The sequence below is a fragment of the Lasiosphaeria miniovina genome, assembly GCF_030549165.1.
Source record: "Lasiosphaeria miniovina strain SMH2392-1A chromosome Unknown B0T26scaffold_2, whole genome shotgun sequence".
NCBI lineage: Eukaryota > Fungi > Ascomycota > Sordariomycetes > Sordariales > Lasiosphaeriaceae > Lasiosphaeria > Lasiosphaeria miniovina.
Window position 1 is genome coordinate 3,608,721 of NW_026848221.1, and position 21,348 is coordinate 3,630,068.

The following is a 21,348-nucleotide window of genomic DNA, read 5'->3' on the forward strand; positions in this document are numbered from 1 at the left end:
CGAGACTAAGATCGCTAGGCTGGTTTTTTTATTTACAAATACGGCTTTTCGGTTGTAAAATGACACGACTAGGCCGCATTTCAGGTGCAAATACTGAGGAACAACACCAAACTTGCTGCCGCATTTCACGTCTTGTAATGTCTAGTGCTGCAATTGCGTCGGTGAAAGACTTGCTTGTTTTTCATCACCGTCGTTGCCTGCAAATTTGTATAATAGGCTGGGTTATAAAGTCTGGGAAAGATCCCGGTGTTTCGTCGGAATTCGTGGCTGCTCTTGGAATTTGCTTTGCGCTGGTTCTCATACAAATCAGTCAGAACAGACTCAAATGTGCCCTACCGCGAGCCTTTCTAAATAGAATTCAGAATACCTTGATGGCCCTCGTTTCGCCGTTGGACTTATTCGTTGGCCTAGGTTTCTTTTTACCTGCTTAATTTTAGAGTTAAACACGCCGCACCTCGTGGCATAAAACCCAAGTTTCCTTGCGAACTCTTACCGCATTCGCATTCACATTCACATTCGACCCGACAGTTGGCAGGCAGGCTCCCCTGGTAAGTTGCATCTCTTTTCACATCTTTCTCCAGCTTTCTTCATTGTTCACGTTTCCCGACTCTCAATTAGCCGTGCAGGGGAAGGTGGATCGACCGTACCTCCAAAACCTTAACCCAATTCCTCCGCCCGTAAGAGTTTTAAAGTCACCAACTTTCTTCTTTCCGCACGCACGTGAAAATCTTAACCGTATTAATTCGTTATCTTTCGTCTGTAGTCGCGATATCCACAGTGCTCAATTTCATTCACGGGAAAGAACGAAAAAAATGGACAGCCAAGTCCAGGTAAGCAAATCCCCTCTCATCTCATCCTCGTCGCGCCTTTTCCGGTTCCACTCTTTTTCTCTCGACCTCAACGCTGCCCTTTCACCACTCCTTCCGCGGATGAGAAAAAAAAATAAACACAACCCACAGCACGAGACCCCAGCCGGTTCTCCTCCCGCTTCACCGCGCAGAGAGCGTCGCGGCGGCGGCCGTGGCAGCAACAGCGGCAGGAACCGCAACCGCAACCGCAACCGCAACCGCGGCGACCACCATAACAACAACAACAACAACAACAACAACCAGAGCTTCCGCCGGCCCAACGACCTTCGCCAGCGGGTTCGCGGCGTGGGCATGGGCTCCGCGTCATCGCCGTGGCGGCCGACGAGCATCCTGCCCCCCGGCGGACAGATCACGACGACCGCGGCTGCCGTCTACCTCTCGGAGCGCACGCGCGCGTACCTGCGCAGCGGCGACGACGCCATGGTCGGCCACCTGGCCGTGCACCCGCGCGCCGTCGCCGACATATACTCGCGCCAGCGGCTCGTCATGCTGCAGCTGGCCGTCCACGGCGCCTGGACCGCGTACCAGCGCCTCAAGCATCTGTTTCTCAATGGCAGCAACAGTAGCGGCGCTGTGGCTAGATTTTATGGTGCCGGAGGGGCTGGGGCTGTCGTGCAATATGCCAGTACTGGCACTGGTACTGGCACTGGTACTGGCACTGGTACTGGCACCAGCACTAGAGAGAGGAATGACAACAACGACAATGTCCAGGACGGTGCTGCGGCGTTTGAAGCTGGTGGCGACTGCGTCATGCACGACATCAGCGACGTCGGCGCGCAGTTTTATGATGCTGACGAAGACGACACCGCTACCGCTACCAGCCGCGACCCTGCCGTGGAGGACATGCGTGCGGCGCTGGCCGCGCTGGAGGTGTGAATGTGGATGTTAATATCATCATCATCATAGGACGGCAGTCTCTTCTCGCATGTAGTTTTGGAGTCAAGTCAGATTTGGTTAATTAATTACTCGACTCGGGTTGATGAAATTGCAACTTGGATGGTGGCTGGTTGGTTATCTTGCTGGCATGGCCTAGAGCTCACCCGTGAGCAAACGAGATGGCGGCGTCGATGACGGGCTTCTTTTTATTTTTCCTACTTCTTTTCCGGTTCTCATCCTTTCGGCTTTTCGGCTGCTGTTCCACCTGGAGTTCAGGGCGCACAGACATCGATTATCAGGAGAGTCGATCCTACATCGTCATGGAGAATACGGCGTTGCACGATCAGCATACCGCAGCATGGGTTTACACGGAGTTGTCAGCTAATTGCATTGAATCTTTTCGGTTTCTAAAGCTTGGCCTTTTCGTCCGGCTCCCCGTCCTGTATATCCATGCATAGTATTAACATTTTCAAAGTGGCTTTGCCTGCTACCCAGGCATCAGTGTAGCCATTACCGCGTGATCCATCAAGTCTTGTTACTCACTCCAACCTCAAAACAAACAACCCCATATAAATAAACGAATCCCGCCCTTCACCCCGTAACATTGAAATAGTTCGCCCTCACCGGCGCGCCCAGCCCGACAGCCGCAACAAACGTAGCGAGGTTAAACCCCAGCGTCTGGCCGACCTGGGCGCGCGTGACGGCGAAGCCGGCCGCGGGCGTCTCGTACAGCAGGCTGACGTAGCGGTGCGGGTGCGCGGGGGTCTCGGCCGGCGGCGCGGGTCCCGTGTACGCGACGGGCCCCGTCGCTGACGAGGCTAGTGCGTGCACGGCGCCGACGTCGCCGCCGCCGCTGCTGCTCGCTTTGAACCCCGTAAGCATGGCGTGCAGGTTCGTGCGGCGGCCGCCGGCGCTGGGGTTTTGGAAGTTGGCTGGGCTAGGGTTGGGCTGTGCGTGAGTGATGGTTTTGGCTTTACCGGGTGTCTAGGAGAGTTGGTGTTAGTTGTGGAGGGTGGCTGTGGGCTTACACGTCCTGGTCTGTGATTGTTGTTTGCTGTTTGTCAGTCTAGAATACGGAAGACAGCTCAGAGGTAGCGTATGTCGCCGGCAGTTCTGAATAAGTTCTACCCACCTATCATCATCCACAGGTACGTGCCGTTCAGGACCGCGTCGGTGGTGCCAATAGTCGGCTGCTTTGCCGTCTCTGGTTCGCCACACATCCGCCCGAGAAGTGTCAGTGCCTCCTCTATCGACTCATTTCCCATAGCCAAGCAAACTCTGGATCCGGGGTGAATCTAACCGGCTTTCGTCAAGCTCGTGCCGGGAACGGTCACCGTCTTGGCCCCAAAGACGAGGTCCAACCGGGCGGTCACCTCGGGCGTGAACCCGGCGGGCGTCTGGGCCGCGACAAGCGCGCCCGCGGCGAGGACCAGAGCTGCTGTTGGGAAGAGCATAGTGGCGATGAGGAGTCAGCCTGTGCCTGAGAAAGTCAGGTAGGTGAGGAAAGGAATGTGGGTGTTGGGCGGTGTTCCTGTCCTGGTTAAATAGCAGCTCTGTCCCAGGACATTCCAGTTGCCCCGTGTCCCCCTTCCCCCCCCCCCCCCCCCCCCTGCTATGAGCCGTGGCGTTCTGATATGACTGGCCGCTGGAGGCCAGATGATAATTACACGCAATATCAGGAAGAGCTTATTTGGGGGCGCGTGGAGGCTAAATGTACAGTATATACATACATGTCTTGGGAACCCAGCTTTTACGAACTGATATGCCCACCACTTATTGTCACTTAAATTGCGATACCACATTCGTCTTAAGCGGCACTCATGCAATTTGCCCGCGTACCCCGCATCGCTCGGATCGATCCGGCATTGATTACCTCGTGTAACTGTCGATGCACGATGAATATTGATTGGGGTTTTAGAATCTGGAAGGGGTAATAACTGCTCTAGAAATCACTGCTGCTCTAAATAGAAATATCCGCGATGTCATGGACGTAGCCAAGTCAACCAAAAACTCCCCGGTACCCAACCAGCCCAAAAGACAAAAGAAATGTTTCGTATCAGATATTATCAGAGCTTTGCTTCCTTGCCGCTGCTGGCGATGTTCTTGGGCGAGTGGGTCCAGGGCACAGTGCCCGAGAAGTTGTTCTTGATCTCGAGGAAGTCCAACACGCGGCCGCGGCTCATGAAGCGCGCAACGATGAACCTGAAGATGAACCTGCGCATGCCGATCAGCGGGTAGAGCCACCTGTCGAAGAAGTAGCGGACATAGGTGCTCCAGCTGCCGATGCGCACGTCTCGCGCCGAGAGGTAGGTGAACTTGGGCGAGAACTCGTTGTGCTCAGCCCAGTAGGCGTCGAACAGCCGCTCCAGCGTCGGCGTGTCTATTGTCTCGGCTGCTGCGGCCGACGGCCCGGATCCGGGTGCCCCCGCCTTGGACAAGAGGTTGTGAAGGTGGTTGACCAGGATGACGACGTCCTGGATGGCGCAGTTCATGCCCATGCCGACGTTGGCCGTCATCTTGTTGGACGAGTCGCCGAGCATCACGATACGTTTCCAACCCCAGTGCTTCAGCGAGCCCTCCTCGAGCGCCACAGCGCAGCTGCTGTTGCGGGCGGCGTACATGTCGCGGAACGTCAGCTTGTCCGAGATGTGAAGGTGGCCGACCCTGTCTGCGAACGCGTCCCTGTCTTTGTCCGAGTATCTGAGCGGCTCGCGGGTGGGTTCGTCCAGCTTGTGGTACACGATCCACCACACACGCTCCCGCCCGGCAAAGACCTGAATGTCGGTGCCGAACGAGTGCACCTCGGTAAGATCTTCGGGTGAAAAGCCCGGGAGGGCGTCCAGGGGCGAGTTGCCGAAAAGACCCTCGAAGCTGGTGAGGAACGGCCGCACCGGGTCCGTCTCCGCCTCGGGGTTTTCTTCAAGCGCCGCCTCGCGTGCCAGGCGGCGGACCTTGCTGTGCACGCCGTCGGCGCCAAAGACTATGGACCCCGTCTCCCAGGACCCGTCCTCGCAGCCTACGCGGACGCCGCTGTCGCCGACCTCAATGACCTCGACGCGCTTACCCGTAAGAACACGAGCCTTGGCTGCGTCTGGCAGCGTGTCGTAGAGGGTCTGAAGGAGGTCGGCTCGGTGGCACATATAAAAGTGTTCGCCGAGGCTTGGGCAGGTGGTCATGCAACTGGTTAGGGGGGCAAAGAAGGGAGGGGCGATCAGCCAAGACTCACTACTCGTCCATCTTGAGAGGGTAATTCTGCAAGACTCCTCCGTCGGCGAGGATGACGTTTTTGGAGGGAAAGGCGTTGAGCAGGGGCCGGATCTGTTCGAGGATGTCGAGCTGGTCGAGGATGCGCAGGCTCATGGGCCAGAATCCGACGCCGGCACCCAGCTCGGGTGCCACGGAGCTTCGGCCCTCGAGCACGACAAAATCAATGCCGGCCTTGGTGAAGGCGTGGGCCGCGACCAGGCCCGCAGGCCCGCCTCCCACGACGACGACTTTGAAGGCTGCCTGGTCCATTTTGGTATTCGTCGTGGCTGTAGGTGGGGAAATGGGGATAAGATGTCGACGAGGATGCCAAGACCCGAGTGAGTGGGAAAACCGGGATGATGGAGAGCAAGTAGAAGATATGGTGCATGTAACTATGGAGACGGCAGTAGAAGTCCCGTCGGGTAATTAGTTATCTACCATGTGTCTCGGTAGTAAATAGGCGCCATAAATAGGGAAGGGCTCGTCAGACATGCAGCAATGCGAGGTTTTGTTGAGGCCCAACAAACAATAGGAACGTTTTGGGCCAGGCATGGCCTCTCCTATTATACCTGGCCGGGGGTGCCACCATTATCCATAAGAGAACAATAATTAAGGTAACTGAAGGGGCCCCATGCGCTCTGGGACGCAAGACAGGCTAAAAATCGTACGGAATTGCCAAGGGGCCCGGGCAAGGATAGGCAGGGCCTTACAGGTCTTGGATGCATGGCTGTGCCGCCGGTTGGCTGCGGCGCTGGAGCAGCCGATGTTGAGGGAGTGACCTGGGAATTTGGCAAGGACCAAGCGGATTGATCGCTCATTGCTGCTGGCCTTGCATCGAAACGGAATTTGGAAGCCGAGCAGACAACATTACAGGGGCCAGCAACGGGTCCTTGGCAGCTCTGCTAGTGGCCTTTCTGTCCTCAGAACCAGACTTTCGACGAGTTGCACGAACTTCTTTGGAAGCTAACTACTCAAGGTGCCCCGTAACTGCAAGCTTGGATTTAACTCCAATTCTGTTTGGAATTCGGATGCGCTGGTGTTGTGAATGGTTACCTTACATGGCACCCTGGTTGGCCTGATTGAGACTAGCGGCAGCTTTGGAACGAATTAGCATCGGAAATGGAGAAAAGGCGAATGCGACGAAACCGAGTTGACACGCAACAGCACGCGCATACGCATCGCCATTTGTGATGGGGTGCAGGGCGTATCGAAGTTGTCTCTGCACAACCAACGCACACGTATTGTTGCCTGCTCCATCTCACCGGCCCACACTCGTGTTGGGTCTACGGAACAATGGAAGCATTGATGGGAATAATTAAGCGAAGGTCTAATTGTGGACGGATAAGTTGAAGTTGCTCCATCCCTTAGCTTAGCTTCTTCCTTCTTCGTTGGAACTTCTTCGTCGGAACTTCTTCGTTGGAGCCCTACCAGTGCTTCAGCGCGCGCCGTTAGACTTTTTACATAATACGCTAGGCTGCCCTTGGCAGTCGAGAGCACCCCGACTTTGTTATTACACTACGACGCTAGTTCCTCCGTGCAATCGCTGAGGCGGAGTCGTTCCCATTACACAGGACACGACGCCAATGTCGAATGTTGTTGTTGATCCGACTGTTTCTAACAGAGCTCGTATCGATGCACAATAGACTAAAACTAAGCAATCCTGATCGTGCCGTCGCGGTCAGCTGGCCATGACACAAGTTGGACAGATTGCGCAGTTAGCGATGAATGCTCGGCTAAAAATGACGCTTAGCTAACTGATGCCACCGTGCTGGCCAGAGTCACTTGTCGTAATGGGTTGTGCAGATAAGCAAGATGAATGGACATCTAATTGTTTGTTGAGTCTTCAGCGAATCACATATCACGAGTTTGTTCATCAGGCTACACAAACACTCGTGGGCCACGACCTCATGCGAGTCCGGGGTGGAAAGGAAGTCGACCCGGAAACACGACAGGCGCATGATGTATTCCTCTAATTGATAACAATGTCAACGTACAAAAGAGACGGCTTAAGCAAACAAACAAACAAGATGGGCTGATCAATCACATGTCACAAATCACATTTCGTCGGTAACTGCTATCCAAACTCCAAGTCAGTTGTCCGTAATTAGTGGTAATCAGTCGGGAAAAAAGCTTTCAGAATGAAAATCGAAGCAGCAGCTCAACGAAGATGTTGATTTACAGCGGACCCTAGCACAGAGCCTCACTGACTAAGGTAGCTAAAACGTATTTATTGGTTACACCTGCTATACAAGTCGAAGTCCGCCAAGAAATTCGCACTTTGATGCTTGCACAATGGAAAAAAGTCCGAGTTGTGGGTTGGCGTACCATTCATCAGCCACAAGCGTGCCACGCAAAGGAGCACTCTCCGATAGACGATTCCAGAGTCATGATATTGAGCCGACACTGTACAAAAGCAAAGCACGCTTGACGCTGGATGGCATCCATAGAAGCCTCTTGGCTAGTCTTCTGGGAGTGATGTAAACTAAATGGGGGTAAGTCTAATCAAGTTGAAAAATACTAAAGACAGAGTAAGCCACAGATGCAGTGAGAATAATCTTGGGTAATTCATCTCATGATGTTGCATCTGTGAGGAAGCACATGGCGTGCCATGATTACTGCTAGGGTTCTTTAGACTAATTAGCTGCACCGGTACCCGAGGAAATGGAAAAAAATGTAAGCAGCCAAGACGGCGCCCGCCTATCCGAGTCGGCACAAACGCCGCCGCGCACCCCCCATCTCATTACCGGCCCGACCTGGGCTGTCCCAAGTGCAAAACACCGAGAGGAAAAGGAAAACCAAAAAAGAAAAATAGAGAGACACAAGAGACGGCCGCATCAAGCCATCTCCTTGTCCGGCTGCTGCTCCTTCTTCTGCGAGCGCACCAGCGACGTGACATAGCCGGGGCGGGCGATCCAGGGCACGGCGAGGGTGAAGAGGAGCGTAAACCCAAAGGCCATCCACTGGAGGACGGGCAGGGCGATGCCCTCGGAGATGAGGACGGGGGCGTTGCGGATAGTTGAGGACGCGTAGGCGAGGGCGCCGGCCGTCTCGCTAGTGGCGAGCGACGCGGTGAAGACGAGCGCCGCCGACAGGTACAGCAGGCCGTACGTGCCGCGCTTGAGGATGGCGCTGCGCCGCGGCTTGTCCGGGTTCGGGCTCGCCGCGTCGCGTTTGTGCAGCACCAGGAACACCAGGCCCGAGGCGAACAGGAACGCCCCGCCCGCCAGGATCGAGATGAAGATCTGCACCTGCAGTTCAAGCGCTGTTGCTACCAGCTCGTGCACGTCCACCGCGTTGGCCGGACCTACGATGCTGCCGACTGTCGTGTTGCTGGACTTGTTGGAGGTTGTCGTCGTGTTGCCGAGACCGAGCCCGGGGAACAGGTTCGCCGTCACGGCGTCGGACGCGGAGCTCTTGGACGACGATTGGCAGCGGAATCCGGAGCCATCGGTGCCACAGATGCCTGTGCACAGAAAAGGGAGAGTTAGCCAGTGGCCAAGTTTGGTCACGGATCAAAGAGGGGGAAGTCATACCAAAATACCCGATCCGGACTTGCACGTCAGCCAGAGCAGTCGTGTTCTTTGTTGACCGCAGTGAGACGACATAGAGGCCGGGGATGCCGGGAGACGTCGAGACGCAACCCGAGAGCGACAGAGCTATAGTTATGTTGTCAGCAAACGTAGCCCATCTTCAGGGGGTGGGTGGCAAAGCGAGCTTACCATCAAAGAGGACGATGGGAATGATGAGGGTGAAGGGGAGCAAGCGAAGGAGCTTGTAAGCTATTGAGACGTCAGCAAAGTCAACTCTCAAAGACCGGCAAAGGGGGGAACCGTACGGTTGAAGAACAGCTTGACGACTTGGAAGACACCCATGGCGGCGATGTTGTGATGTCAATGGCTTGATTGGGGGGATGTGCTTCCGAGATATCGAATTCGAGAGACAGAACTTTTTTTAATTTCGAACAGGCGAGGAAGAGGGGAAAAAAATATCACGAGTCGACGGAAAGTGGCTGACAATAGGGCGGAAAAACCGAAGAGTCTTAATGTTGACCAGCAACAAAGGACACAAAGCGCGATGACAATAGACAAACGAACCCTGCGCGGACAAAGGAGACGTTGGCCAGGAAAACAGGAAAAAAGGAAAAAAATAGAACAAGGAAAAAAAACAAAGACAATGCTTTGTGCTGGGCCTGGCAATAACAATTGACTCACAACAACAGAGGAGCAAAAAAGTCATGTGTTGGTGAGGCCATGTGGTGGGTGGTTATATACATGGCATGGAATGGTACATACTATACACTATTGTTTGTGCGCCTCATTCAGGCGCCTGCAATACGTGTAATGGAGTGACCCTGCCCTGGCCCGGCTGGCTACCTCTCGCGGCCCATGGAAGGAATGCAAAGCCCAAAAAAACATGTCATATTCCCACGGCGTCTAACGCAGCCAGACAATCAACCCGGAACCAGAGCCGGGCGGGTCACGCCGAGGGCATTTCGCCCAGGTGCAGCCCGCTCACCTTGTCCCCTTCCAGGTTTTTCCCGCGGCGTTGAACGAGACCCAAACAAGTGCGATCCCGCTTGGGGTGCGGTGGTTTGGGGACGCGCGCTGCGGGGAAGGTTAAAACCCGTTTTAACGTCTTGCCGTTCAGGGTCCTGTGTCAGGGCCAGGGTTGCGGCGGGGCGTGCGCGGGCAGCGATTCGACGAGACAAGCGACGGCCACTGTTTCGCAGCAAAAAAGCCCGAACCCAAAACCACACCCAGCGCTTAGACAAGACGCGCCCACCCGATCGTGTGGCTACTGCTTGAAGGTGCCACGCGCCGCCCACCAGTCAATCACTGGGTCCGATCGGATCGGGCCCGGCCACTGTTTTTAGGGTCGCAGCGAATGAACGAGATGCGTGTGTGCCCAATCGATCGATCGTGCCGTCCTTTGTCCTCCGCTCTCAAGTTTGCCAGACTGGACGGAGACAAGCCCTGCGTCCAATCACAGCCGCCATCGCATGGCCGACAGAAGAAGACTCAAACGCTGACCGACAGGCACCATAACAGGCTCTCGCCCGAGGTGGAGAAGGGGAGTCGGGCAAAAAGTCACAAATGGAAGTCAAACGGTAAATCAGTGCATTAAAGACTCAAGGACAGCCGAATCTCTGAATGTTTGTCAGGGCGGGATATTTAGATCTCTCGGCCTATGTATTTAATTACTGTATTTGCTGTAACTAGGTAATTCATCTTTAATTGTCTCGAGTTCCACGGTTGTAGACATTCAGCAACTGGACAATCGAAGTGAAAATATATATATATATATGAAATGTCATCGGTTCGATAAAACCATGCCATTGAAAAAAAATATCCATGTACCCAAGTCTTTCAGGAAACAAGTCTAACTGCTCTCTGATAACGCTCAGCTTCTCGCGAAGCCATCAGCTTTAATTACCAAGCCCCTTAAACCAGAAATTCAAAATAACTGGACAAATCAATCAAGTAAACTGCCAGCGCCAACACCAAATCACACCACCGCCAGCCAACAGTAAGCCTACCGTGAGCTGTTCACTGCCTCAGCCAGCCGATGTCCCAGCTCCGTGACTCCCGGTTTGCGCATAATGCTAAAATGATCCCCCGTGATGACTTCGCATCTGATATCTCCACCGGGCAAGAGCATCTCCCAAGCATTGGTCCCGAAGCTCTCCCGGGGATCCATGATCCAGTCCTGCGCAGCATTTGCATCGCCTCCGCTCGTGGCATGCTTTGCACGCACCTCCTCTCCAACCGTCTCCCACACGCCATGACGAGCCCACACAGCCGTAATCGTCTTGATGCTGCTCGACATGTAACGAGGCATTGGCACCGGTCGATACTGTTTGAGTGCGTTGACGGACCCTGCGAAATGGTCTTGCACGCCCTTTCTCATTTTACCCTCCCCGGCGCCGGCTGCAGGCCTATCTTTCAACCCGTCAAAGGCGCCTATCCTCTCCAGCAACCCAATAGTCTCTATGGGCAATGGCGGGAGCGATTTCGGGCAGGGCGCATCAATGAGCGTGAGGCTGTCGACCCGTTCTCCGTGATGCCGCATCAGCCGTGACGCGACTTCGAATGCATATGTGCCACCGATGGACCAGCCGGCAAGGTGATACGGCCCGTGCGACTGCACTCGCCGGATCTCAGCCACATACATGGCTGCCACATCCTGGATGGAGACAGTAAAATCCTTTGCTTTGTCCAGGAACGGACTATTCAGGCCGTAAACTGCCCCAGCGAGGTGCAAGCGCGGGAAACCGACGTAGCTACTTGCACTCCCCGATCCATCTGGCAGCAGAAACAACGATGGGTCCTGCGACAAAACCGAACCCTGGAGCAAGACTGCTTCTGCTCTGGGGGCATCAAGCCTCTGCTGTGCCTTTTCAAGGACGCGCACAAGCCTCTGCACAGGCAGGGTAGTCGAAGGGCGGCCAAGGGCAGACTGAATGGCGGCGATGGTCGGGTTATCTACCAAGAAGCTCGACGGGAGCACCTGGCCTGTCTGTGACTTGATGGAGCCCAAGATAGCCAGAGAGAGCAAACTGTCAACTCCGAGATCCGCAAGAGGCGTCCCGTCGTCGACCTCGCTAGCGTCGACTCCGACTTCGTCGGCAATAATCTTTCGGAATACTTCGATCGAGTATTCAGCCGGTGTCCCTATCCCTATGGTCTCGGTGGTGGCGCACATGGGGGTACTTGCAGTCGTTGCCGGAGCAGTGAAGATGTCTTCGCCATTGTCAGAGCTGCTGTCCGAAACTGAGGCGCCGTCGTTGGAATCCCGATGCCCCGTGAAGTGCGTACGAAGATCCCCGACGGTCAGACACTCTGTGAAGAGAGTCGCAGGAATATTTTCGCCAAGCAGAGCACCTAGTCTTGCTGCGATGCTGATCGAGAGAAGACTGTCGACCCCCAAATCTGCAAACGTGGCATCGTCGCTGAGCTCATATATCTCTACCCCCACTTCCGTGGCAATGAGATTGAGAACTATGCTGAAATCCAGAGACGAGACCGCCTGGACTGGATCTTCTCGGGTTTGTGGTATTATGAGATTCCGGCTCGGCGCAGCTGGTCCTGTCACAGGCAAACTCTGAGCGGAAACTCGAATATCTTGCCCAAAAAGGGTGGAAGGCATGAGGCTGTTGAGAATAGTCCGCTTGATCCGCTTGAACTTGAGGTCCTGGCAGACAGCAACGACCACGCCATCATCGAAAAAGTAGACGTCTCCAGCCATGACTCCACGCGTCTTTGTTTCCTGCATGCGCACATAGCTCTGGTACTCCTTATCGTTTGAGAGCTGCCCAACTATCTTCATGCTTCCCCAGCCATGCGAGATGTATACCGAGTCTGGCGGGGTGGTGTCAGCACCGTTCAGCACGAACCCAGAGAGATGAGCCAGGCTGTCAATCCAGTAAGGGCTGTAGGTAAAACAGCCGTCCGCGTCAGTCGTGTTGAACTTGACATTGGCAGAAGCCTCAAAGAGGTTGCTGTCCATGTAGACCTCGCGCATGCCCTGATACTTCGTATCGTAGTCTACCAGACCCGCGAACAGCTTGTAGACCATGGGCCGTAGCAGCCGGTGTGTCTTCCCCAGGGCCGCGGATTGGATGAGGTGGTCGATCCTTGCCTTGACGAGGTACGCCGTCTTTGCCCACTCGTCTTTCCAGTTGCTGCCGTTGCCAAAGACTACAGTACAGTTGGCATGGTCTTCGTAGATTTCGCCGTCCTGGGAGCTGAATTTGACTTCAACCTGGTCGGAAGACGACTTTTTTGACGCCTTGACGCGGATAATCTGCTTTGTCTCGCCGGGATTGATGAGCAAAGGCTTGAAGACATCCATGTTTCGGACGTCCATCGACGTATCAAATGCCGCATCGCCGAGGCTCTGGATGTATCTCGCGGCAGTGAAGGCCATGTCAGCGTAGACAGAGCTCGGACAGAGGCCAGCGCCGTTGACCAGATGGCCGCGGAGGGCCTTGTTAAGCTTGGGCTCGTTGGCATCGGTGGCAAATGTGACGGTGATTCCTGCAGTGTCGCTGTTCTCGAATTCGATTCGATGGAGGCTTGTCGTGGAAAAGGAAGGAGGCAGCGTGTTTGGGCTTGCTGGCGTCGATGCGGTGGCCGGGGCATCTCCCTTTCTAACTGCCCAGTCGCCTTCATACTGGATCCAGTAATTCTTGAGGTCAAATGCGTAGTTGGGGAGCTCGACAAGCTGGAGGGCAGTCTCGTAGGGGCGGTGGAGTTCTCTCCAGTCTATGTCGAGTCCGGCGGTGAAGGTCTTGGCTAGCGCGCTTGCTAGGATTTTCCAGTCGCCTTCTTTGCGCTTGAGCGAGGGAAGGAGCAACTCGTTGTCAGAGTCACCCAACACCGACCGGACCAAGCCAAGGCAGGTGGGGTTGGGCCCAGTCTCAACCCACACCGTCTGTTTGACTTTGCGGCCATCCCCCAGCAAGGATTTGACACTATCCACGGCCTTGAGAAACTGCACCCTCTCTCTGGTCTGGCGTTGCAGATACCTCGCATCTATCACTCCCTGTTTGTCAACGACTGTCCCAAGCACTGTTGATGCTACCGCGATCGAAGGCGCTGAGAAATGGACTTTTCGGGCAACTGCAGCAAAATCTTCAAGCACTTCGTCCATCTGCGCCGAGTGAAAGGCGAACTGCGCCTCTAGCAGCGTGGTCTTGACAGCTCTTGACCTCACCTTCTCCTGGAGCACTCTTATCCGGTCGACTGGGCCGCTGATCACTGTCGATGCGGGGCCATTGACACAAGCAATCTCGTAAGAGGCACTTAGTTCGTCGCTGAGGCCTTCAGCCTCCTCCAAGCCCAGCTGCACGGCGAGCATTGAGTGCGTGCCGGGGGTGCACTTCTCCATCATGAGACTTGCGCGCTTGCCGACGAGATACAGACAATCGCTCAGCGAAATCACCCCTGCCGTGCACAGAGCTGGGTATTCTCCCAGACTGTGGCCAAGAACAGCAGTCGGCACGATCCCCACGGCCTTCCACAGCGCGGCGACGGCCAGCTCGACCGACACAATGGCCAACTGGACCTGCACTGCTGTTGCCTGAGACATGTCCAAGGCGTCGTCGGCGATAAGCGGCAGGAAGGATGCAAAGCCGTGCGAGCTGCAGATCCGTGCGCTGTCCTGAAGAGAATCGCGGAATACCGGGTTGGTCTTGTACAGCCCAGAAGCCATGCCAGTGTACTGCGAGCCTTGGCCCGTGAAAATGAACACGGCCGGGGGCTTAGTCGCTGAGACTTTGGTCCACGCCTCTTCCGACACTGCTCTCTCCAGACTGAGAGACAAGCTGTCTAAAGTAGAGGCGACGTGGGCCCGTCGGAAGACGTGGTGCATGCGTCGCGCAGTCGTCGTGTACGCGATGTCCTCAAGGCGGGTGCCGGGATGTGACCGCACATACTCGAGCAACCGGCGAGTGTTGTTGAGAATTGCATTCGGGGTCTTTCCCGACACGGCAACAACATGGTGGGAGCGGGGATCGGCTCCTTTGATGCTGGTGGCTGGGGGGTCCTCGATGATCATGCTTGTGTTTCCTCCCGCTGCGTCAAAGTTGTTGATGAGAATCCTGCGCTTCCCGTCTCCCTCGGCGCGCGGCAGAAAAGGCGTGTTTCCGAAGGAGATGTGCGTGTTGAGCTCAGCAAGAGGCGGCAGCTTTTGGTTGATGCGACCCTTGATGCCAATATGGGGCGGAATCGTGTTCTTCCTCAGCATCATAATTGCTTTTATGAGCGATGTCACACCGCTAGCCGCCTCACCGTGGCCGAGGTTTGGCTTCACTGTGCCGATGTAGAGGGGATTTGATGGGGCGCGGCCGCGGGCGAGGACGTTAGTCACGGATCTAGACTCGGTTGCGTCGCCTGCCTGTGTCCCTGTTCCGTGCAGTTCGGCATAATCGATGTCGTGAGGTCGGATACCCGCCTGGTACAGTGCCGAGTGAAAAAGGCGCTCCTGTGTCTCTGCATGTGGGTGAGTGATGGAAACGGCCTCGGCCGAATGGTTGGTTACCGCCCCTCGAAGAACGGCGAGGATGTTGTCCCTGTCCCTAAGCGCGTCGTCCAGCCGCTTCAGCACGACGACTCCGACGGCGTCGGCACGGACATAGCCGTCGGCGTCGTGATCAAATGTTTTACAGCCCCCAGTCTTGGAGAGGAAGCTGCCGCGGCTCAATCCGGCAAAGAGATCGGACGCGGTTAGGAAATTGGCGCCCCCGCCAACGGCCATATCGCACTCTCGAGCCAGCAGAGCGGAACATGCCAGCTGAATCGAGGCGGCGCTCGACGAGCAGGCGGTATCGATTGAATAACTCGGACCCTCCCATCCAAAGTGATAATTCAGCCTGCCGGGACCAAAGGCTCGAATTCCGCCCGTGATGAAATACGTATCAACATTTTGGCTCGCATTCACCTCTCGCCAGTCATCGCTAGTCTGACCGACAAACGACCCTATCCGCCTCGTGTTTGTTGAGGGTGTGCCGTTGGGCGTGTAGCCGGCCATCTCAAGAGCCTCGTACGTTGTGAGGAGCATCAGTCGCTGCTGGGGGTCGGTCTGTGACGCCTCCCGCGGCGACATGTTAAAAAGACGCGTGTCGAAGTAACCGGGCCTGTCAATAAACACCCCATATGGCGTCAGGCTCGTGTTTTTGGTCTTTCCAGAAGGATCGCAATGGGTCTTGACGTCGAAGCGATCTGGGCGGATCTTTTCGTGGAGATCACGCCCCTCTTCCAACACCTTCCAGAACTCTTCCAACGTCTCGCTTCCGGGCAGACGGGCGGACATTCCAACAATGGCAATCGCACCGGTGTTTCCAGGGGTAATTTTTTCATCCTGGTGTTGCAGGTCGGCCATGTCGACATCCACTCCCAACGGTTTCAAAGCCTGTTGGATGGCTTTGGCCGAGTTCACTGGCCCAAATCTAAGCAACGTCGCTTGTGGGCCAAGTGCTTGCGACAATCCGCACACATATGCTTCAAATGAGATTGGAGCCTGGAATATGTCGTGAGCAACCTCTTCGAGCATGTCGGCAAACGTCTGGCCAGAGTAGAAGCGACCAGACGAAGGGGATATCATCGATCGATGCTGCACGACGCTTTCGAGAAGCGATGGGCTCAGTCCATCTATGAGCCTTTTCCTTGAGATGGGCTCCAGGTGGCTGGCATGAAAGGCCGCCGGGATCGGAAGAGGAATCCTCTTGCATTTTCGAAACAGTTCCTGGCCAAACAGGCGGGACGTGGTGGGCGGTGGGCCGCTGATGGTTACCGACGAGGGACTCTCGGCGCTGATGTATGCATTTTGGCTTGGCTCAAGGACCGACCCGACATTGAAGGCTTGGACTGCTTGTCGGACGTCATCCACCTTGATGTTGATTGCCAAGGTTGCCCAGCTATCTGTCGAGCGGTCGATGACTTGGGATCTCCGGGCAGCCTCGAGGCCAACTTGAAATGCCAGCTGGACAACCTCATCGGCCAACGAGAGAACCTCGGTCAAGTTTTGACAACATGCGACGGCCACAGCTGTGAGTGTACCGGTGCATATCCCCAGAATTGTAGGGTTTTTGGAGCTCTCGAGTGCTCGTGGGCTAGACTCCAGATAACTGTTGAGCGTGGAGCATTGGTATTAGTAATTTGTCTGTCTTGTTCACAACTTCACTGATCCTGTTTCTTACAGGATTACATGGCCAAACTGAGCAATGCTGAGAAGCGCTGCTGTCAGGGCTAGGCTCTGGGCAGTCTGGTTGGCGACAGCAGTCGCTAGCTCTAACGGCGAATTAAACGAAGGGAATTGGCGCTTGTATTGTGCTGGTGTCTGGGCAATGGCAGTCCGGAGACGATCCGTAGACTTCCGAAAGAAGGCATTGAGGCTCTGGCAGCTAGGAGTAAGTCGACTCAGCTCCTCGATGGACGGCAGGACCTCCCCGGTCTGGTCCCCGAAGATGAGTAAAGTTTTTGAAGACATTCTGGGATTGTCAGCTGTGGAAGCAAGGAATTGAGTGGTGAAGTCGGTGTGGAGGGGTGGCCATTTCCAGAGACTGTGCTCCAGCCATGGGTACTATTATACTCTTCCTCACAACAACGGCCTCCAGACATGCCCTTAGTTTATCACATTGGTCAAGACTGCTCGACCATTATCTCGGCGACTCCAGGTTTCCCTACTCACGTGCATTGTCAAAAAGAGGAGCGGTATATACAACTCAAGACACGCTAGCCGGATCCTTCGATACGCTACATTCGAGCTGACAATGGAGATAGCTCCGCCAAATCGTTAGAGCTTCAAAAGGGCCGGTAGCCAGGTCCGCATTCGCGGGAATGACGGACTTGAGCATACACAGACGCCGGTTTGTGTCGCTCAGCTCCGGCAGGAGGCTGTGTTAGCTGCTCCATTTGTGACTTTGGTCAGACCTCACCATCAATGCGATGGTCGGAGATGGAGTTAGGGCTCAGGATCTTCTAGGGGCATATAGACGGTGAGAGGTTGGGTTAACTCCATCGGTGTTGGTAAGCCGCATATCCATCGGACGTCATGATCTGGGTAGGGGGCTAGAGGGGTGAGTGGCGTCCGGAAAATTCCAGACGCACAACAGAGCGGCGAAGCAGTTTGGGAATACGCAGAAGGACAGAGTACGTACTACCCTGCACATGGCGCCGCGCCCCGCCCCGCCCTACCCCAACAAACAGCCGACTCACCCCCTTTTTTTTCTTATCTCCTTTTTATACCGTTCGGAGCCCCTTCCAAGACTTTTCAAGCACGACCGTTAGCGGCGCCCAGCGGCTTGGCTGCTTATGGCTGCTTTACTCCCAACTCGTTCATACCGCCCGATAACACAAACTAGAGAGTCAATTGGATTTTTGAGTTGACATTTCATTGGATCCTTTCCTTGGCAGTCAACTGGGGCCTTGATTTAGAAGTCAGTTGGCTCCTCAACTAGCGCGATCCAAAGCTATGATGTGGTTTGGGTCGGGCACGCCGGGGTTTAGTTGCCCAATTCGGTCACGGCAATGACATCCCAATCCTTTCACCCTTGCGACCGACCAACCACCCAGTAATCCTTCGTCTTACCATCCTCTAAGCTCGCATCACCGAGCTTGCTTATCACAGACCTCCTCTTTTGCAGTTCTGTATGAAACCGTTGGTTGTCTTTGTGAATCGTTTTTTTAATGCACACGGACTTTGCTTGGCGGCTGTTTTATTTTGCGGTGGGTGCAGTCACGTTGACAGGTTCGTGTTACGAATCCGGGGGTCCCTTTGAATCGTCTTTTGAATCTACGCGGACTTTGCTTAGCGGCCGTTTTATTTTGCGGTGGGCGCAGTCGCCTTGACAGTTTCGTATTACAAGTCCGGGGACCTCTTTTTGCTTTTTAACTTTCATTAAATAGGCTGTCTCTTGTTCCTATTTGACATTTATGAAAACGAGAAACAGAGCCAAGCATAGGCAAAGCCATTTCATCTCCTCTGGGCTTCTCTATACCGAGGCTATAACTTGCAAGAACCTCGAGACTTGTGACAAACATCTTAATCATCATTCCACCTCTCACGCCTGTTATATGACCGCCATAATGGCACCCGACTGGGCTCGCGCTCTCTCCCTGACCTCACTTCTCCCTCTAAGCATACCGCTGCTCCTTTTCGTCTGGCTCTTCCGGTCGTGGGAGAAACAGCGCCACGTCCCGGGCCCGTTCCTCGCATCCATCACCAACCTCCCGCGGCTGGGGTGGGCGTGGTCCGGCAAGGCCCACGAGACTTATATCAGCCTCCACGACAAGTACGGCAAGCTCGTCCGCATCGGCCCCAACTGCGTCAGCGTCGGCGACCCCCACGAGATTCAGAAGATCTACGGGACAGGGGTCAATATGGGCAAGGTACGTAAACAGTCTGCTCTTTTGTTGGTTCTGTTACACACACACACACAAACATGAGACAGCTACCTGGCTTGGCTTGGCTCTGCATGTCAGATTTTTCTGTTGCTTTCTGTCTGACTCTAGACGGGTGTGAGGTGGGGGACATGTATGATATAGGGCTGACTGAAAACTCTCACACAAAACGTGTGTGGCTTGGTTACATTGCAGTCAGACTACTACAGAGTGCTACAGCCGATGTCGCGAGGCAAGGTCGTGCAGGGGCTCTTCAACACGCAGGACGAGAAGCTGCACAGGGCGATGAAGCGCCCGATCGCTGGCATCTACTCGATGAGCAGCCTCATCGAGTTTGAGCCGTACGTGGACACAACCATCCGCTTCTTCCTCGACCGGCTTGAGGAGGTCCAGAGCCGGGCTGGCGGTGATGCTGCTGTCGGCACCTGCGATCTCGGCACGTGGCTGCAGTGGTTTGCCTTTGATGTCATGGGAGAGATCACGTTTAGCAAACGCCTCGGCTTTCTGGACGAGGCAAAGGACGTCGACGGCATCATGGGCTCCATCTGGAAGTTCTTCGAATACACATCCTGGGTGGGTGCGAGCTCCATCATTGCCGTCGCCAATTTTTCTTCGGCTCCCCGTCTCTCGATATTATTCTAAACACCGCAACTGACAACCATCAAGGCCGGCCAGATGCCGTGGGTGGACAAGTTATGGGTCAAGAATCGCTATCTCCAGCGCCTTCTCCCGGAGAGGAACTCACCCGTGGTTGCATTTGCGCTGGCCAGAGCGCGGGAGAGGGCGGGGGTCAGCAGTGATTCCGAGAAGGCGGCCGCCTCAAGTTACAACTCTCGAGACTTCATGTCGCGCTTTCTCGAGGCGCGCGTCAAAGATCCGAATATCCCAGAGTGGTTTGTGACGGCGTGGGCCACCTCCAACGTCCTCGCGGGAAGCGACACGACTGCCATCATGCTGCGCGCCATCATCTACTTTCTCCTCAAGCATCCGGCGAGCCTCGAGAAGTTCTTGGCCGAGCTCGAACAGGCCCGCCGCGAGAACAGGCTGTCTGAGATAGTCACATGGAAGGAGTCGCGCAACCTGCCGTATCTTGACGCATGCGTTAAAGAGGCAGGGCGCCTCCACCCTGCCATCGGGCTTAGCATGGAGCGCGTCGTCCCGATAGGAGGAGTGGAGCTATGTGGGCGGCACTTTACCGAGGGCACCGTTGTGGGCATGAACCCCTGGGTAATTCACCGCGACAAGGCCGTGTTTGGCGCCGACGCGGACGAGTGGAATCCCGACCGCTGGCTGGCTGACAAGGGGCAGCGAGTGGTGATGGAGAGATGTTTGCTTACCGTAAGTTGACTGCTGAATCTCAACCAGGTGCCGTTGCATCATGCATGGGGAAAGTGGTATCTTGGTCTCGGCTAACAGCGCGTGTTTGCTGCTCGTTTTTGCCCGCGGCAACAGTTCGGCTCCGGACACCGCACTTGCATCGGCAAGAACATCTCGTACCTCGAAATCTATAAGCTGATTCCGACCATGTTTGCTCGATACGAGGTGGGTCCCCGAATCCCCGGACCATCAGCCCTATGCTCCTGATCCATCCCCATGTCCATGCAGAGGCGTTCTTCTCACTCATTCGATGATTTGGTCGCCGAGCAATCAATCTCGGGGAGCACGAGCAGGGCTGACCTTTTGATTCCAGGTGTCTCTGGCTGGGGACTGGAGCGTCAACAACCATTGGCTCGTGGCCCAGTCCGGGCTCCGTGTGAGGTTGTCCCAGCGTCGGTAGGGTCCGAAGGGGAATGCTTGGCGCTCCAGTGTGACCTGAAAGGCGTGGGCGTGGATCTGGTGTTACATTTGTGGTAAGCTGCATGCGCGAGTGTGCGAGTGGACAGCTGAAACTCATGTGGTGCGGGACAGAAAGGGTCAGCATCCCGCACTTTTTGACGCCATTGAGATGTTGCATCATAGACCACAGTGCTAAACATGGTGGCCTTTGGATTAAGGCCGAAAGACAACAGAGAAATGGAACCGAGTAGACATGTTATGATAAATGGATGTAATCAGTAAATTTGAAGCGGATTAACTAAAATCCCACCAGAATAGTGTGCTTTTGCTGGCCTGGGACTCGGGGCGGACAAGAAGATAAAAGATAAAAGAATTGGCAGAAACAAAATTGAGCGCACTGCCCCGATATTTCGCTTAGCGGATAAAAAGCGGTCTCCAGCTCGAGGCCCAATGGCGTGAGAGTGGGCGGGCGGGTTTCAAGAGTCGGTCTGCATTGGTGAATTTAAGGTATGGGCATGGCCTTATTGTTGTCTGCTCCTGCCGCTTCACGATTCATTGCTACCTAAGGCACCTCACCTTAGCCAAGCACGGCCAACATCTCCGCGGGGTCACAGCAAATGGCTCCTTCCAGGTATTAGTCATCTAAGGTATCCGAGAAACCTGACGTGAACGACTTCAGG

The 21,348-nt window shown here is 55.1% G+C and overlaps 6 protein-coding genes across 6 annotated transcripts; 2 read left to right on the top strand and 4 right to left on the bottom strand.

Annotated features, from left to right (window-relative positions):
* The first annotated feature begins 1,406 nt into the window (after positions 1 to 1,406).
* B0T26DRAFT_695739 (uncharacterized protein) lies at positions 1,407 to 2,126 on the top strand. The gene is given in 2 exon segments (XM_060441316.1): positions 1,407 to 1,494; positions 1,507 to 2,126. 2 exon segments carry the CDS (start codon positions 1,420 to 1,422, stop codon positions 1,756 to 1,758), a joined length of 327 nt encoding a protein of 108 aa, XP_060300650.1. The 5' UTR covers positions 1,407 to 1,419; the 3' UTR covers positions 1,759 to 2,126.
* Positions 2,127 to 2,336: 210 nt separating this feature from the next.
* B0T26DRAFT_748096 (phosphatidylethanolamine-binding protein) lies at positions 2,337 to 3,199 on the bottom strand (the record flags this gene model as incomplete). The annotated part of the gene is made up of 4 exons (XM_060444922.1): positions 2,337 to 2,682; positions 2,774 to 2,783; positions 2,878 to 2,949; positions 3,046 to 3,199. 4 exons carry the CDS (start codon positions 3,197 to 3,199, stop codon positions 2,337 to 2,339), a joined length of 582 nt encoding a protein of 193 aa, XP_060300651.1.
* Positions 3,200 to 3,635: 436 nt separating this feature from the next.
* B0T26DRAFT_847611 (uncharacterized protein) lies at positions 3,636 to 5,261 on the bottom strand (the record flags this gene model as incomplete). Its single annotated transcript, XM_060447609.1, has 2 exons — positions 3,636 to 4,904; positions 4,972 to 5,261. 2 exons carry the CDS (start codon positions 5,259 to 5,261, stop codon positions 3,812 to 3,814), a joined length of 1,383 nt encoding a protein of 460 aa, XP_060300652.1. The 3' UTR covers positions 3,636 to 3,811.
* Positions 5,262 to 7,825: 2,564 nt separating this feature from the next.
* On the bottom strand, positions 7,826 to 9,090 carry B0T26DRAFT_766451 (Ca2+ regulator and membrane fusion protein Fig1-domain-containing protein; the record flags this gene model as incomplete). Its single annotated transcript, XM_060446473.1, has 4 exons — positions 8,827 to 9,090; positions 8,711 to 8,770; positions 8,525 to 8,647; positions 7,826 to 8,454 (listed from the first exon to the last, which is right to left on the bottom strand). Exons 1-4 carry the CDS (start codon positions 8,861 to 8,863, stop codon positions 7,826 to 7,828), a joined length of 849 nt encoding a protein of 282 aa, XP_060300653.1. The 5' UTR covers positions 8,864 to 9,090.
* A 1,220-nt stretch (positions 9,091 to 10,310) lies between these two features.
* On the bottom strand, positions 10,311 to 16,979 carry B0T26DRAFT_847618 (uncharacterized protein; the record flags this gene model as incomplete). Its single annotated transcript, XM_060447610.1, has 2 exons — positions 10,311 to 16,617; positions 16,690 to 16,979. The coding sequence occupies 2 exons, from the start codon at positions 16,977 to 16,979 to the stop codon at positions 10,524 to 10,526; spliced, it is 6,384 nt and encodes a 2,127-aa protein (XP_060300654.1). The 3' UTR covers positions 10,311 to 10,523.
* Positions 16,980 to 18,637: 1,658 nt separating this feature from the next.
* On the top strand, positions 18,638 to 20,663 carry B0T26DRAFT_603834 (cytochrome P450; the record flags this gene model as incomplete). The annotated part of the gene is made up of 5 exons (XM_060435791.1): positions 18,638 to 18,880; positions 19,088 to 19,465; positions 19,559 to 20,230; positions 20,345 to 20,434; positions 20,583 to 20,663. Coding segments are annotated over 5 exons (1,464 nt in total), but the record flags the coding sequence as incomplete, so codon positions are not given.
* Between the last annotated feature and the right edge of the window lie 685 nt (positions 20,664 to 21,348).